The sequence below is a fragment of the Nannobrachium achirus genome (genome assembly GCF_963921795.1).
Source record: "Nannobrachium achirus genome assembly, chromosome: 14".
Taxonomy (NCBI): domain Eukaryota; kingdom Metazoa; phylum Chordata; class Actinopteri; order Myctophiformes; family Myctophidae; genus Nannobrachium; species Nannobrachium achirus.
This window is the reverse complement of record NC_137821.1, coordinates 14240263-14257372: the sequence shown is the minus strand read 5'-3', so window position 1 is coordinate 14257372 and position 17110 is coordinate 14240263. Positions and strand designations below refer to the sequence as shown.

Sequence of the window (17110 nt, the reverse complement as noted above, 5' to 3'; positions counted from 1 at the left end):
TTCACCTGGAACTCACCTGTGGTGAGTCCAAGTTGAGTTCCTTTAGTAACAAATCTTTAGTAACCACTAATCCACCCAGTTTAAATGGAGTAAAGCCCTCATCCTGCTGTTTTGTGTCACACACTGAGCATGGACCAAACGAAAAAGGAGAGAACTTTCAGGAGGTGAGAGTCACATTGTATCCAAACATGGACAATCTGAAGGCTCCAAGTCCATCTCCAGAGACCTTGATGTTCCTTCACTGTGCAATCTAGACCAGTGTTTCTCAAATGTTAAAATGTCAAGGTCTCCCCTGTCAAGGAACCCATTGGTTCCATTTGTACAATGTCAGTTACAGACTCTGTCAGAGTACACTGTCAGAGTTACAGACTCAATTTAGACCCCCCTAAAGGAACCCACAGAGTCCCTGGAATCCACTTCGAGAAACACTGATCTAGACGATTGTGTGTTGTGCTTTTTTTTTTAAACAAATGCAAGGGTGCCAATACTTTTAGCCACGACTGTATGTCAGGTGTCCCCAAATAAATATGCAATTTGGCATGAAAACATGTTGTGCCAAGAAACCCCATACAAGATTTGTGTTGTTAAAACTTAAAACAAATATTCAAAATATAAAGGCAGGAAAGACCAAACATTTTTACAAAAAAATAAAAAATAAAGGAAAAAGGGGGGCAGACCCCTGTCACTAGGAATACTGTCTATTTCTTAAATTCAACTATACTTGTGGGGACATTGATCCAAGCACACACACACACACACACACACCAATATTTCTGTTTTGCTCAGCCTCATCTTTCTCAGCCAAAAATTGTAGTAAACACAGACCAATAGATGTGAGCAGAGCAGATGACATACAGGAATCACCATCTTAGTTGACGGTAGTTATGGACTACACTAAATAAATATCTTTACCAAAAAGAGCCAATCTACAAGCTGACAATGCATCACATTGGGTTGTGAGCTTGTATACCTGTTAACTCCAGAATAGGAATGATAGGTTTCCCTTGCTTCCCTCACCTCCTCTATACTCTTGCTCATTATGTTTCTTGGTCTCATCCTTGAGGACCTTTTCTTCAGGTCCAGGATACTCTGAGTCTAGGCATCCTGCCGCCGTGCATCAGTCAGCGCCACCCGTGGCCTCCAGGGCCTTCAAGGATCCACACGTCTCCTACAGAGAGGGAAGTCAGCACACAAAATAAATGTCAGTTTTCCAGGACTGTTTTCACACCCCAGACTCCAAGCAGGACTGGGTATTGTGGGCAATTAACAGGAAAAAATATCAAAACGAACATTTAGAACCAATAACCATCTAGCTCATGTCGTTTTTTTCTTTTTTAAAGATTTGTTTTTGGGCTTTTTATGCCTTTATTCGATAGGACAGTAGACTGACAGGAAATGGGGAGAGATGGGGAATAACATGTGGCAAAGGTCGTCCGGATCGGGAATCAAACCGGCGACGCCAGCAGGCATCATAGCCTAGTATATGGTGCGCGCCTTGACCACCAGGCCAGCGGGCGCCCCCTAGCTCATGTAGGTTAATTGAATAATTGAGAGGCATTTTTCCCTTCTCATGATCTATGAATCAACACATACATTTTTCATAATTAACTAAATCGATTAACCACTTAACCCTGCATTACGCTTCATTGTACAATGGTGGCATCACATACTTAAACGAGGTGAAGTGAAAATAGCCGATCTACAAGCTCATAACGTGTAGCATCGCAACTCATTGCAACTCATACATCTACTATTTTAACTTTTTCATACTAGCCTCAGGGCGATATGCAACCTCGCCATCTGGCACAATATTCTTAATAAAATATCTAAGCCGCCAAAATAGTCGATCTACAAGCTCACAATGAATGTTCACATATTTTCTCCTAACCCGATTGCATAATATGACATGCTCAGAGAGGATGGCAGGGTTCAAGTAGCTAAGCAATAAAGGCTATTCGGATGCATCCAATCTTTTTGTAGTATTACTGTGTATGCGTTGCTTTGAGATCTTACAGGTGTTGGCCACAGGAATCCACTGGTAGAGCACTGTGTCAAACTCACTACACAGCATCTCTCTGAAGGTGGGCTTGTCCTTTAGGCATGGCTTGGTGTTACAGGTTCCATACCGCTTCCTCTCCCCAGTGCAGTACTTGCCCCCAAACTCTGGTCTGAGAGAAGAAGGCAGGGGACATTATGGATTACATTGATGATCATAACTAATGATGTGAAGCCTGCAGGGCTAGTTCAGGAAGACAACTCAAGGCAGTGCCAGCCAACTCCTGATCAGGTGATCAGTCACATGCCCACTCCATCTGATTGGGGCGGGTTATTTAAACCTCTCTGCTTACTGCTCATTATTTTTGCTAATATCTTCAGATGGGGGTCCGCGGCCAATTCATTTGGGTGTACTTGAGATTAAAAGGTTTGAGAACCACTGTTTTAGGGCGTCAGCCAGGTGGTGAGCTTACCTTTCCCTGAGGTTGGGTCTGCTCGCTCCAACACAACACGCAAGCCGTCCAGACTAGATATGGGGGCATCAAGGTCCAAAGGCTCGGTTTCTCCACTCTAAAACAATACATTTGCGATGTTATCATGTTAGCGTGTGTTGAGCTTGATTCTACATTTTGAGTACATGGATGCCATTATCAGGGTTCCCACACATCTTTACCAATTAATTTCCAAAACTTTTGCAGAAGATTTAACCCGATTTCCAGGACTATATAACAATAATTCAGCTCAATAACGAGTCGCTTACTCCTATGCGCAATGCCCAAAGACAGGTAGTGTATGCCAGTGGTTCTCAACCTTTTCGGGCCGTGACTCCCGAAATAATCATATTTGAAGAGAGTTGAGGAATTTTGTATAACACGGTTTTATTGTGAAAATAGCCGATCAACATGCTCACAACGCCTCGCAACGCGAGGCGTTGTGAGCATGTAGATCTGCTATTTTCACAATTTCTGCCTCTAATATTTGACAATTTGGCCAATGTTTAATTTGTTATTTCAGTATTAACAAAATCAATAACGATAGACAATGCATAGTTATTTTTTCCAGGACCTTCCAGGACCCTTGATCAATTCCAAAACTTTTCCTGTCCTGGAAAAATATTTTTCTAATTTCAAAATATTTCCAGGAATTTCATGACCGTGGGAACCCTGCATTATGGATGTGCACTGCTTTGGAATACTGTGTAATTCAAGAGGCTATGCCTGATGACTTCACGCTTTGATCCTACTGTATATTAAAGGAGCTTCAGTCAACTTTTTCATTGTAGGAAGGGCCGACACTTTGTTTACATCCTAGTCTATAGGACTAGAATGTAAACAACGTGTCGGTCTGACAATGGCCAAAATGATTATTTTATCATTATTTTACGCTTTTTGAGGTCATTTTGAATAGAAACACATATATGAAGCTTATTTCTTTATAAAATATTTTCGAAACATTACTTTTATTTTAGCATCCGTTTTTCAAGAAAAAGTTGACTATAGCTCCTTTAATACAGCCATAATGCCTGCAAACCCGCGATCGTTTCCCTCCCCTGTCCAGGACACTCCACTCTGTGGCACTGTCATACAGTAGTACACAAGCTAGTCAATGAACACACACACAGCTTCAAACCCATTATGATACCACAGCCACCCAGCCGTGACTACTTACTATTCTGGCCACCAGATCAACGAGGTGGAGGCCATATTTGGCCACCACAGGACGCAAGACCTCCGTGACTGGTTTGGTGGGTTTGGCTTTCAGGCCCACCGAGTGGTTAATCGGTACCAGGTCCAATCTAAAGACAGAGGGGAAAGACAACATGAATGTGGAGAAGATATGTAGGCCTGTCACAATTATTACATAATCGCAATTATTTTGTCATAATCGTTTCCATGTTAAAAAATGTTCATAATTTCAAAAATAGTAGCTTGTAGATCTGCCATTTCCACTATCAATGTTATTTTTTAAGAATAAAATTTGTCAGTCATTTTTTTTTATATTTAGGTTATGCGTCATATCTGCCATGTGCAAATTCAAAGCCTACAAGCCAAACAGAAATGTAATTGTCAACGACAAACTCACAATTGAATTGTTAATCGCAATTATTTGAGTGACAATTAATCGTCATGTAAAATGTCATAATCGTGACAGCCCTACAGATATGGAAAATCAGAGGAATCAAATAAATCACAAAGAGAAGAAGAGAGATCGCAAAGAATGTTTGTAATGCAAACCTAAACAAGGTACTCTTCTCCAGTCTGAGCTCTCGAGCACTGAGGGTCAAGCAGTCTTGATCCAAAACCAATGGCTGTGAGAAAATGAAACAAAACAAAGGTTGGTGATTAGAACAGACAATGCATATTAGAGCATCAAAACACTGTACATCTCAAGCGCCAAATGTCTTTTGAGACTCAAACGCAAAAAGGGAGACGTGCCAGAAATGATGTAATTCTAATCACGGCTAGAGGAAAAGTTTCAGTTTATTAAGACAACCTTTCCTGGAACCATGATTTGATCATTAACTTGTAGGAGGTCCACGACGTGCCAACGCGTCAATCTCTTTGATGTCTCCCTGTGCCCATTGACGCGTTTCGGCGCGTTGTACAGTAAACTATATTAATCTGCTACTGTACCAGGCTACCGCGGTGACGAACAACACTCCATTCCCCGAAATGCAGCGCGAGATCACGTGACCGGGAAGTCTGTCTCCCTCATTCACATCTGTGTAACGCTGCTGCACAAATGTGCATTTTCCTCCTAATCTAACTTTTAAATCACCTTCATGTTTAAAACGTGGCCCTCTCTACCGGCCGTCACAAAAGCAGTGGCCCGCGATTGTTAAACAGGACATACCTGGATTACATTTAATCTGATTACTCTTTTGCCAGGACTTCAAAAGAAGGTAAAATGGCGGGTTGCCATGGGCACCTGCCGACTTAAAAGTTGAATAATCCTGGGCACCCTATGTATTGAAATGTAATTTCGCACACTGTGTTCTGTTCTTCGGCATTCGTTAACAATAGGCCCTATGCACAGCAGCCATTTTGGAGAGAAGTTGGATGTTCTTCTCACTTCCTTCAAAGGTGTTACCAATGATACTAATGAAGGCTCTGTTCCATTTCATGTTGCACAGTGGTTCTCAAACCTTTTACGCCTGCATTTGGTTCCATTTGAACACTCTCAGAGTAACACCTTTTAAGGGGTCATTTGAAACCCCCAAGGAAGCACGAGGGTCCCTGGGCCACACTTTGAGACCCACAGAGCTTTTCCAGTGAGCCAACATGCACAATATCAGCACCCTGACTCTGTTTGAGAAGAATGGAACAGAGCCTTCATTAGTATTATTGGTAACACCTCTGAAGGAAGTGAGAAGACCATCCAACTTCTAGCCAAAATGGCTTCTGTGCATAGAGCCTATTTGCTCACCTTCTCTCCTCCCACCAGGAAGAGGTCCACGGCGGCCATGTTCACTCCGATGTTGACACACATGTCTCGCAGGACCTCCCTGATGGAGGTGCGGGGCCGCAGGGTGATGGAGGAGCACGAGCCGTCGGCCAGCGTCACGCTGCAGTGCTTGGATGAACACTCTCTCACTCGCTCCCACGCAGCCACTGAGTTCCGGCTGTCAGACTGAAGGTGAAATTGGATATTAGTAATAAGGAATGTGTTGACGGATTTTATTTAACCCATTTAGAACGGGTACACATTATAGTGTATTATTATTTTATGCTTTACCTATTGAAAAATAGCAGATATACAAGCTCACAGCGAGCTTGTAGATCTGCAATTTTTTTTAAATCAGGAAAATTAGACTTTTGACCCGATTCTATAAGTGTCTTATGTTTCTGTGTCAGCAATCTGGCCAGCCATCGTCAAAGAAAAGGTCCTTTTCACTTAAATGGAGCTCAGTTAGTCTGTTCTTGAGAGACTACCACGTCAGTGGTTCTCAAACCTTTTCATGTGAAGGACCCCGAAAATGATATGTATTTGGCCACGGACCCCCATCTCCAAATATTTAGTTCCAGGGACCATCCAGAAGCAAAATTTGAGTTACAAAAGTTCGCTTTGAAAATACATATATTCAAAGATTTGCACACATTTTCACAACCTTTTCAAAAATAGCAGATCTACAAGCTCGCAGCTGCGAGCTTGTCGCGTCACGCTCTACTTATCGTCTTGTGTGGTTCAACCCACCCCCACTGCACTTCCCAGTGAGCCACAGTCGTCAATTAGACGTCTGTCTAAAATTGGTCACTAAAAGTGGAGTTTTATTTAGAGTCTAAGCTTAGATTAGACGTCCATATACGTTATTTCAACAGCTATATTTCAACATCTAATCAATGTCAATGTCCGAAAAATGCCCATTTTCCTTTCATGGTGGTAAATGCGGTCTAGGCTCTGTGTTGCCATGGTAATTTGTCCACAAGGATCTTACCTGGATCTTGCCGGTAGAGCAGGAAGTGGCCATCTCCAACCTGGTACCGGAGGAGGAGGAGCCTTGGGACTCCCTCCGCCCATCACTGCCCCAGCCTGTACATCATAGCACACAACATGTTACATTACTGCCCTGGTAGTTAGTTAGTCAGTTAGTTAGTTTATTGTCCACAATGTGGAAATGTGTCTTTTCTCATACAGTATAATACATTTAGACAACATTAAAATGACAGATAAACAGCAACAAACACTTATACACAAAACATCTTAAGGCAACAAGAAGGACAACGGTGGCATACATGGTGAAGAAACAGGCAGATCAACGAGACATGACATCATTCAATGCCTTAATGACATTTGGAATGAATTAATTTAAAAAAATATTACGACTACGGTGTGCCCAAGCTGTTCTATAGCGTCTACCAGAGGGAAGTAAATCGAACTCCCTATGGAGTGGGTGAGAGGGATCATTAATTATCTTGACAGCTTTTTTCCTAAGCACTTCATTGTAGATACAACTTAATTGTTTTTGTTTTTTCCCTATGATTTTTGATGCCAGATTTACTATTCTCTGCAGCTTGCCTCTACATTGTATGTTAAGATTACCGTACCACATTGCCATGTTGAAGGTTAAGATTCCCTCTATGAGGTTCTTATAAACCGTTTCCATAATGTGCTTGCTCACTCTGAAGGAGTTGAGCTTGCGTAAAAGGTGGAGACGTTGGTTACAGGATTTGAAAATATAGTCAGTGTTCAGTGCCATAGCTGGTTAGTGAGCCCGCCTGGGGAACCAGAGCCCCTGGTTGTCGCACTGTTGCAGGTACAATGCCAGGCCAGCAATGTGTCGACGTGTCCCTGAGCGAGACACCTAACCCCTTACTGCCCCAGTAGTACTAGTCTGTGCATCGTAAAAAACAGAAGATGAGTTCACGACATGCTTGTTATAGTTTTGTATTTTTCGTTGTATTTTTTTATTATATACTCTGGTAGGGGTCGGGTATCTGGTAGGGGTCGGGCAGGGAACGCCCCTCCACCTCAGCCAGCATGCACTCCTGGTACAGGGAGGACTTCAGGAACCGTGAATAGCTGTCGTACTTCATCAGGTTAAAGATCTACAGAGCAGTGAGAGAGAGACAGGTAGTGTATGCCAGTGGTTCTCAACCTTTTCAGGCCGTGACCCCCGAAATAATCATGTTTTAACTGGGGACCCGGCACCCTGATGAGCACTAACAGAGTTGAGGAATTTTGTATAACACGATTCGATTGTGAAAATAGCAGATCTACATGCTCACAACGCCTCGCAACAATTTGGCCCATGTTTAATTTGTCATTTCAGAGGTATTAACAAAATCAATAACCAAAGGGACCTTCCAGGACCCTTGATAAATTCCAAAACCTTTCCAGTACTGGAAAAATATTTTTCTAATTTCAAGGAATTTCATGACCGTGGGAACCCTCTGTCTAGCTGTTACCTGTAGCTGCTGAGCCTTGAACATGTCTGGTCTAGCTGTTACCTGTAGCTGCTGAGCCTTGAACATGTCTGGTCTAGCTGTTACCTGTAGCTGCTGAGCCTTGAACATGTCTGGTCTAGCTGTTACCTGTAGCTGCTGAGCCTTGAACATGTCTGGTCTAGCTGTTACCTGTAGCTGTCTAGCTGTTACCTGTAGCTGCTGAGCCTTGAACATGTCTGGTCTAGCTGTTACCTGTAGCTGCTGAGCCTTGAACATGTCTGGCCGCGGGGAGGTGAGGACGTCGTCGGCCAGCTGGGCCTGGCTGTCGATGTTGACTGGCGTGGTGGCAGAGCTGGACAGGAAGCTGTTGTAGATCTCTCCAGCTCTCTGGGACAGCTGCAGAGAACAGAGGAAATGCCACGTGAATATGACATTATTTTACAGGACGATTAATTGTCACTCAAATGATTGGGATTAACGATTTCATTGTGTCCTTGTCGATGACAATTACATTTCTGTTTGGCTTGTAGTCTTTGAAGTGGCACATGGCAGATATGACACAAAAACTAAATATACAAAGAAAAGGCAACACATTTGGACAACTTTATACTTAATGTTTGAAAATATATTAACTTTTTTTTTTTACATGTAAACGATTATGGCAAAATAATTGTGATTCTGTCAAATAATTGCGATTAGTCCATTATGTAATAATTGTGACAGGCCTAGACGTGAATTTCAGCATTCACAGAAAATACAGTTCTGTTCTTACTACCCCTACCCTGACTCCCCCGTTAGTTTAGAAGCGTCTTTGGGCAAAAAACACTGAACCCCCAACTGCTCCTGATGAGCAGGTTGGAGCCTTGCATGGTTTCCTCCACCGTAGGTGAGTGAATGTGTTTATCAGTGGATCCTGCTGATGTCCTAACAACGATAATACTGTTACTGGCACTGAGACGTGTGTCATTTGTTTCTGCATAGTGACGGCTACTACATGCTGTAGAGCCAGGGGCGTCACAAGGGGGAGGAAAGTGGGACTGAGTTACTAGGGCCCAAAGTGGAGGGGCCCTAGTAACTTTAGCTATTGAAAAATAGCAGATATACAAGCTCACAGCGTGGCACCGAGTGCCGCGCTGCGAGCTTATAGATCTGCTATTTTTGAAAAGTTGTGAAAATGTGTGTAAATCTGGCAATATAATGTATTTTTTAAGCAGACATTTGTAACTCAAATTTTGCTTCTGGTGGGGGTCCCTGGAACGAAATATTTTGAGATTGGGTTCCATGGCCAAATAAATATAATTTTGGGGGTCCTTCACTTAAAAAGGTTTGAGCACCACTGACATGGAAACATACGTTTCTTGCACACTTTTTCACAATTCTTCAAAAATAGCAGATCTACAAGCTTGCAGCGCGGCACTCGGTGCCGCGCTGTGAGCTTGTATATCTGCTATTTTTCAATAGTTAACATTCATGGGGGGCCCGCAGTGAATCCTTGTACCCAGTGCCCATGATTTGGTGTGACGCCCCTGTGTATAGCCTACGGTTATGGTCCATTGTTGATTGATGTTGGTGTGTCCTTGACACGGTGATGTTGTTCTCTTGACTGTGTCGCTACCCTTGTTGTATATTACTGTCCTTCTCTTACCCTGTATCTGTGCTTTAACTGTTGTGCTGCCTTTGGCGACTGAATGTCCCATACGGGATCAATACATTTGCCTATCTACATCTCATCATTCATTCTAACACCATTTGAGGTGTAATGCAGGGTTCCCCATCCTCCTAGGTTAACAAGCCATCAACGCAACAACTCAACCCCCCAAGTTTGTCCATCTGAACCAGCAGAGGGAGAGAGGAGAAAGAGAGAGAGGTAATTAGTATGGTTGCGTGTTGAATCTTTCAACTTCAACATAACTTCAACAAAAAGTATGACATTTGATTTCCAGATTCAGTACCACGAGTGTATATGTTTTTAGCATGGAAAGCAACGTTGGCAATACACCGTTGGCAGTGTATTAGTGCTATGACCTTTGAATTACACACTTGTGATTGTCAATAGCTGTATATCGTCGTTGTCGGGTGGAAACCTTGTATGTCCAAAACCGTTTGTTTTGTATTTATCATTTTTAAAATGATTTAAACTAGTGAAAACAGACGATCTACAAGCACACAACGCCTCGCACTGCAAGGCGTTGTGTGCTTGTAGATCAGCTGTTTTCACTACTTTTGTGCGATGGCCATATAATGAAGTGCTTTACTTCTTTACACAAAGATTTACACATTTGAAACTTGGGAGATACGAGGTTTCTGCCCGACAGTGATGATATGGGTCACTTACCTGTTTTTTGTCAGTTGCAGGGACAAGACTGAAGTATTCGCAGGCCTGCCAGAACAAGATGTTCTCCTCACTGAATTCCTTCTTGAGGAATTCCTGTGGAGACAGAGTTTCATTGCGCTTTTATATCAAAGCCATAGCATTGGGTCTTCATCATACCACCAACTGATCTTTCAACAATTAAAAGCAAGCAGGCTGTTATGAGCCAATTAAGTGAGAGAGCTCATCAAAAAAAGAAAAAAGTAAAGAAAAAGAAAAAAGTGATCCAGGCACTCAGGTTTAAAAAGGAGGAACAGCTTTATTTCATTGTGTTAAAAACCGACATGTTTCGACCATGAACTGGTCATCATCATGGCGTGTAGGCGTGTAGTAAGTGAGAGAGCTATTGCTTTCATCGACCCAAAATATTTGAAAAACATATCAATATCAATGTTTCTTTGGCGTTTCAGGTTTTAAAGGCCAGTTTTGCTTTTGCACATGCTCTCAGCATTGTATATGTAGGTATACCCATGCTGTTTATTTGTTTATTTGTTTATTTGAAAAGGATCCCCATAAGCTGATGCCGTAGCAATCAGCTAGTCTTCCTGGGGTCCATACAAGTCATATTACAAATACATTTAAAAAAAAAAGCAATACAATAAAACTACAACATTACATTGCATTAATTCACATTTGCACATTAATATGATATAGCTTAAATAAATACTAGCAGGAAATAACATTTACAAATGAATTTCTCCTGAAGTTATTTATAACTGGTTCCCAGTAAATACCTCAGCACTTTTTTCTTAAAAGCTGATTTATTTTGAGTTAGACGAATGTTAAGTGGTAAAATGTTCCAATAGTCAATGGCTCTATAAATTACAGTTTTTGAATTAATATTTGAACTAGGTGCAATAATATGACCATTAACAGCATATCTAGTATTGTAAGAATGTCTGTTATTACAATAATCCACCTGGTCAAACAGAAACAAGGGAGTCTTTGAATTAACAATACAACAGAGAAACGTAGCCAAGCCCGAAGAAATCCTTTGTTCAATAGTGAGCCATGAGAGGCTGGAGTGCATCTTTTCAATACTAGTTCTCATAGAACAACCCAGGACAAGCCTAGCCGCCCTGTTTTGTGCAACCTGTAATTTAGCGAGATTGTGATGAAACTATGGCCTATAAATGAAGTCTCCGAACCAAAATGTCACCTTTGTTATTTTTGTTCACTCCACTCGTAGGGATGGAGATCGAAACAAGGGTCCGCTACAAACTCGATAACAAATGTATTGATTACCCGGTATCAATACGCTTTGGGCATCACGTCTCACGTCTTTCCACAAAATATTAGAAAACGCTCAATAGTGGGCTCAATAAAAGCCCGGCTCAATAAGCAGGACCAATAAGGTGCTCATTATCGATAAAAGTTAACGAGCTCCATCCCATCTCCACTGTCTAATGACAAAGCATGTAGGAATACTTTTAAATACTACTTTTGTGTGTCTTTTTTTTTATCCATACTGTTCTTTCTTTTCTTATACTTTATTTATTCAGGGAAGGCCATCGAGAGCAAGCTCTCTTTTTCAAGGATTCCCTGATCAGCATATAAAACACAATAGGCCTACAAGCAATGAAGATAAACAACAAACATCACAGATGCAAAAATATAGTTACTACATAAAACAGGTGCAGACACAGTAGTGTGTCCTCAAGAAGCACTTTAACCCTTTAAGTGCCTATCCCGAACATGTTCGGGATATTTCAATCCAAAACAATTTTTTATTTGCTATTTTACTTACCCCGAGCTGCTTGGAGCAACGTGGGTGGTCCCGGCTCGCCCAGCGCTCACCAACGAGAGACGCTAGATGCTCCGACGATTTATTCCATTGAAAATGGTTTAAAATAAAGTTTAGAGCCCCCCCAAAAAAACCTCGGTACCGGTACCGGTACCGGGACGTATTCCAGGGTGCCTATCCCGAACATGTCCGGGATATTTAATAAAATGAATTATTTAATCGGAGGCCTCAACGAAGCCCCGGTCTAGACGTCCATCCATGGCCGGGACTTAGACTCGGCCATCCACGGGCCGTATTCGCGCTAACGGCCGCATCGCGCCGCCCACTCCAATAATAAATCACATCTTTAGACAGGATTTTCTCCGGATTGTGTTCCCAGACCCAAAGAGAACGTTTTTTGCGGCTGAAATAGCTTTAGATCGGGCTTCTAAATGGGTTAGCATTTTGGCTACGTGTCAGCTAGCTTCCTCCTCTCGTCACCCATAGCATTGACTGGAGTGAAAACACAAGACGAAAGCTATAAAGAAGGTCTATGGATAAATTTCTGGCACTCTAGCGCCCCTTGTGGTCGGCGGCACTGTATGAGTTAAATGTCTCTATTGAGTCCAATCGAAGCCATTTCAGAAAGTTTGTCCCATTTGTGTGGAGCATTTACAATGCTGAGGAAGCTTGATGTACAAGAACTTTACTAACTTTTATGTTTCTACCAGCCATATTGTAAAGTACATGATGCATGTGACAAATTATAAACATTGAATTCACAGCGTGCTTTGCATGCATATCGGAAACCTCGTATGTCCAAGTTTCAAATGTGTACGTTCTTTCGCAACGTAAAGCCCTGCTTCATCATACAAGGCCGTCGCACAAAAGTAGTGAAAACAGCAGATCTACAAGCACACAACGCCTCGCGGTGCGAGGCGTTGTGTGCTTGTAGATCGGCTGTTTTCACTAGTTTAAATCATTTTTAAAATGATAAATGCAAAACAAACGGTTTTGGACATACAAGGTTTTCACCCGACAACGACGATATATAGCTTACCGAAAAGTAGCGTACTCCCACGGAGTCCTGGAGGAGCCGCTCGAAGCAGGCGGCCCAGCTGGCCACGCGGCCCTCTGAGAGCCTCCGCTGGGTGGACGCACCGGGCAGGCTGCCATGGCTGTTCACACTGCTTTGACTGCAGCACCCCAGAAACTGGATCCCGCCCCCTCCACCACCACCGCCATAGTCTGACAGAGAGAAAAGAGCCATACAGAGGAAATATGGTTAGGCTACGGTCTGGAGGAAGCACGGGCCAGACACGTGTCAGCTGGCAAGACTTGGCCTTGTCCGTGGCAAATTTTGTACTTTCGTACAAAACATAATAATGTTCTTATAATGTTCTTATTTTGATCATAAGAGCCAATTACTAAATGTCAGTCTCCAGGTTTTCTTCAGAATATGTATGACACTGATTTAATATAGAGATAGAAGAAGGCCAGCACACCGTCCGACAATTAATCGTCATGTAAAATGTCATAATCGTGACAGCTTTGTCTACTCATTTTATGTCCATGGCAGAAATATAATTTTGGCAAAAATGTCCACCACAAGCCAGCATGACGATGACCCCTGTCGGGAGGGCTGAGGAGGATGGAGTAAGGACGTGTGTTTCTTTACGTTTTGGCCTGTAACTCTTGAACCGTAGGTCGGAAAATTAAAAATATTTTTTCCCTGGATTCCTTGGGTCATGACGCATCTCCCCATATAGGCCACGCCCATTTGCGCCATGATAGATTTTCCGCCATCTTGAATTTTCTCCAAAACACACTTTTTGCTCCTTTTCCTACATATTTTCTTCAAATGTCACAAAAATCGGTACACACACACACACACACACACACACACACACACACACACACACACACACACACACACACACACACACACACACACACACACACACACACACACACACACACACACACACACACACACACACACACAGCTCCACTTCACACGGGTGTGATTTTTTTTTTACATAATCGTGATTATTTTTCATAATGGTCATAATCGTTTCCATGTTGAAAAATGTTCTTATATTTAAAAAAAAAAGTCAAAAATAGTGGAAATAGCAAATCTACAAGCTCGCGACGCGTTGTGAGCTTGTAGATCGGCTATTTCCACTATCAATGTTCTTTTTTAAGTATAAAGTTGTAAAATATCTCAGTAATTTCTTTGAATTTTTAGGTTATGTGTCTGTGTCATATCTGCAATGTGCAACTTCAAAGACTAAAAGCCAAACAGAAATGTAATTGTCAACAACAAAAACACAATTAAATCGTCAATCGCAATTATTTGAGTGACAATTAATCGTCATGTAAAATGTCATAATCGTGACAGCTTTGTCTACTCATTTTATGTCCATGGCAGAAATATAATTTTGGCAAAAATGTCCACCACAAGCCAGCATGACGATGACCCCTGTCGGGAGGGCTGAGGAGGATGGAGTAAGGACGTGTGTTTCTATTTTCACCATTAAACCACTGACTATTTTGCAGAATGTTAATCTATTATGCCATGCACAGAATAGGCTCTATGCATATACGCCATTTTGTTCTACTTCCGGGTGTCTTTCGACTTCCTTCACAGGTGTTACTGATGATACTAATCAAGGCTCTGTTTGATTTATTGCACAGTGGGTCTCCACTGGTGTAGCAGAGTGTTTCCAGTGAGCCAACATGCACAATATCAGCACCCTGACTCTGTTTGACCAGAATGGAACAGACCCTGCATTAGTATCATCGGTAACACCTGTGAAGGAAGTCGAAAGACACCCGGAAGTAGAACAAAATGGCGTATATGCATAGAGCCTATTGGGGCACTAGAGTTTAAAATGCAGGCTCTGTCTGTCAAGCTCAGATTGTGGGCCCTGTGCACTCACCCAGCTGAATCAGTGTGTGTGTGTCACCAGGGATTAGTCTTTAAGCAAAGCCTGACAGTCTGAGGTTCTCTTAACTTAACTACAGGGTTCCCACACATCTTTACCAATTAATTTCCAAACCTTTTCCAGAATATTTTCCAGGACTATATAACAATAATTCAGCTCAATAACGAGTCGCTTGCTCCGATGCGCAATGCCCAAAGACAGGTAGTGTATGCCAGTGGTTCTCAAACTTTGCAGGCCGTGACCCCCGAAATAATCATATTTGAACTGGGGACCCCGGCACCCTGGCGAGCACTAAGAGTAGAGGAATTTTGTATAACACAGTTTCATTGTGAAAATAGCCGATCAACATGCTCAGCGAGGCGTTGTGAGCATGTAGATCTGCTATTTTCACAATTTCTGCCTCTAATATTTGACAATTTGGCCAATTTTTTATTTGTCATTTCAGAGGTATTAACAAAATCAATAACCAAAGACAATGCATAGCCATTTTATCCAGGACCTTCCAGGACCCTTGATCAATTCCAAAAAATATTTTTCTAATTTCAAAATATTTCCAGGAATTTCATGACCGTGGGAACCCCGTAACTAGCTTTTATGTATTGGCATACAGTATGTATGAACCTCCACACACACACACACACACACACACACACACACACACACACACACACACACACACACACACACACACACACACACACACACACACACACACACACAGCTCCTGGTCCTGCCATTTGTTTGGATTTGGGGTGTTGTGTTTTCATAAAGGCTTTGGGGATGCATTTTTGGATTTGCCACATTTTGTGCTGCTTTGTTAACAACGTGGCTCAGAGAGGAAACAGCCTTGCATGCCAACCACGGTGAAGAGGCCAAGACAAGAGCACTCCATGTGCAACAACCTCAGTGACCGAAATGTCTGCAAACATTATTAATACCACTGTGAAAGGGGGAAACAAACAGACAACAAACACTGCCAGTGAACACACAAGCATCAGGTCATGTACATATCCTTTTACCGTTATTAATTTAACCCAAATTTCCTGGATTCAAGATAAAACAAAATAAAAACATCTCAATAAAATGACGATGAACCATTGTTTAACTTCAAAGGAAGACAGTAGAAACCGGAATGCAAAATAACTTACTTTTACAGATTTGAGTGTGTCACACTAAAAGCCATTTTGAAACAGCAAAGATTTAATGTATTGTACTCACCACCGTCTAAAGAAGCAGCGGACTGAAAAAGAACAGAGAGACACATTAGTGAAAAGTTGCCCTCATGACCTACTCCTGCACACTGTGACAAAGAATAGGAGCATTTGCTGATAACAGTGTCCCTCCAGACATCCCACCAGTTGCTCTGAGAGGTGTGTGTGTGTGTGTGTGTGTGTGTGTGTGTGTGTGTGTGTGTGTGTGTGTGTGTGTGTGTGTGTGTGTGTGTGTGTGTGTTTGAGGAATGTGTGTCTGTGTGTGCTACTGGAGAGGGGCAGGACTTTGGGTTGCTAGCACCAGGCCATTAATGTGTTCAGTGGGCGGACCTAGCTGTGACATAGCACAGACAGGTCATCAGGAAAGTCCTATTTTACATCATTGCTGCACTTCCTCTCATGTCATACAGCCGAGGCACTTGAGGAAATCACTCACTGAAGTAGCTTTAAAATAATAATAAAAATAATAATATCTACATATACTATATATATTTGATCATGATCTGACGTGAGTGTGATGACAAAAAAAAACAACACGACATTAGTCGGCCATCTATTATAAACACATCCACACACAATACCAGTATTGTTGAGGAGGTAAGAAACTGTTCTCATCTTTTGGACTTGTTTAGGCATGTGTAGACTAGAGGTTGAGATGACCAGACACAGACCATCACATGAATACAACCAAAACATTAGTACGTCTCTTCTCACTTTGTTTTTACAAGTTGCCACACACACACACACACACACACACACACACACACACACACACACACACACACACACACACACACACACACACACACACAGAGATAAGAGAGCGATTAGGTAATAATGACAAAAACAGCTGACTTAACCAAAAATCAAACCAAAAATAAGTCCCCCACATCGCAGAGAAGAAAGGAGCGTTTCATCGAACTTACGCTGTTGCAGTGCCAGGGTTTCTTGAAGGAAAGCGTCCTTTTGAGACTCAT

The 17110-nt window shown here is 42.2% G+C and overlaps 1 protein-coding gene across 1 annotated transcript; it reads right to left on the bottom strand.

The window, feature by feature from the left end:
• Positions 1–1034: 1034 nt before the first annotated feature.
• LOC308297829 (regulator of G-protein signaling 12-like) lies at positions 1035–17110 on the bottom strand (the record flags this gene model as incomplete). The annotated part of the gene is made up of 13 exons (XM_080741396.1): positions 1035–1168; positions 2014–2168; positions 2469–2565; positions 3664–3790; positions 4230–4303; positions 5422–5625; positions 6431–6525; positions 7412–7541; positions 8133–8276; positions 10216–10308; positions 13035–13222; positions 16141–16162; positions 17060–17110. The coding sequence occupies 12 exons, from the start codon at positions 17108–17110 to the stop codon at positions 2095–2097; spliced, it is 1299 nt and encodes a 432-aa protein (XP_080597522.1). The 3' UTR covers positions 1035–1168; positions 2014–2094.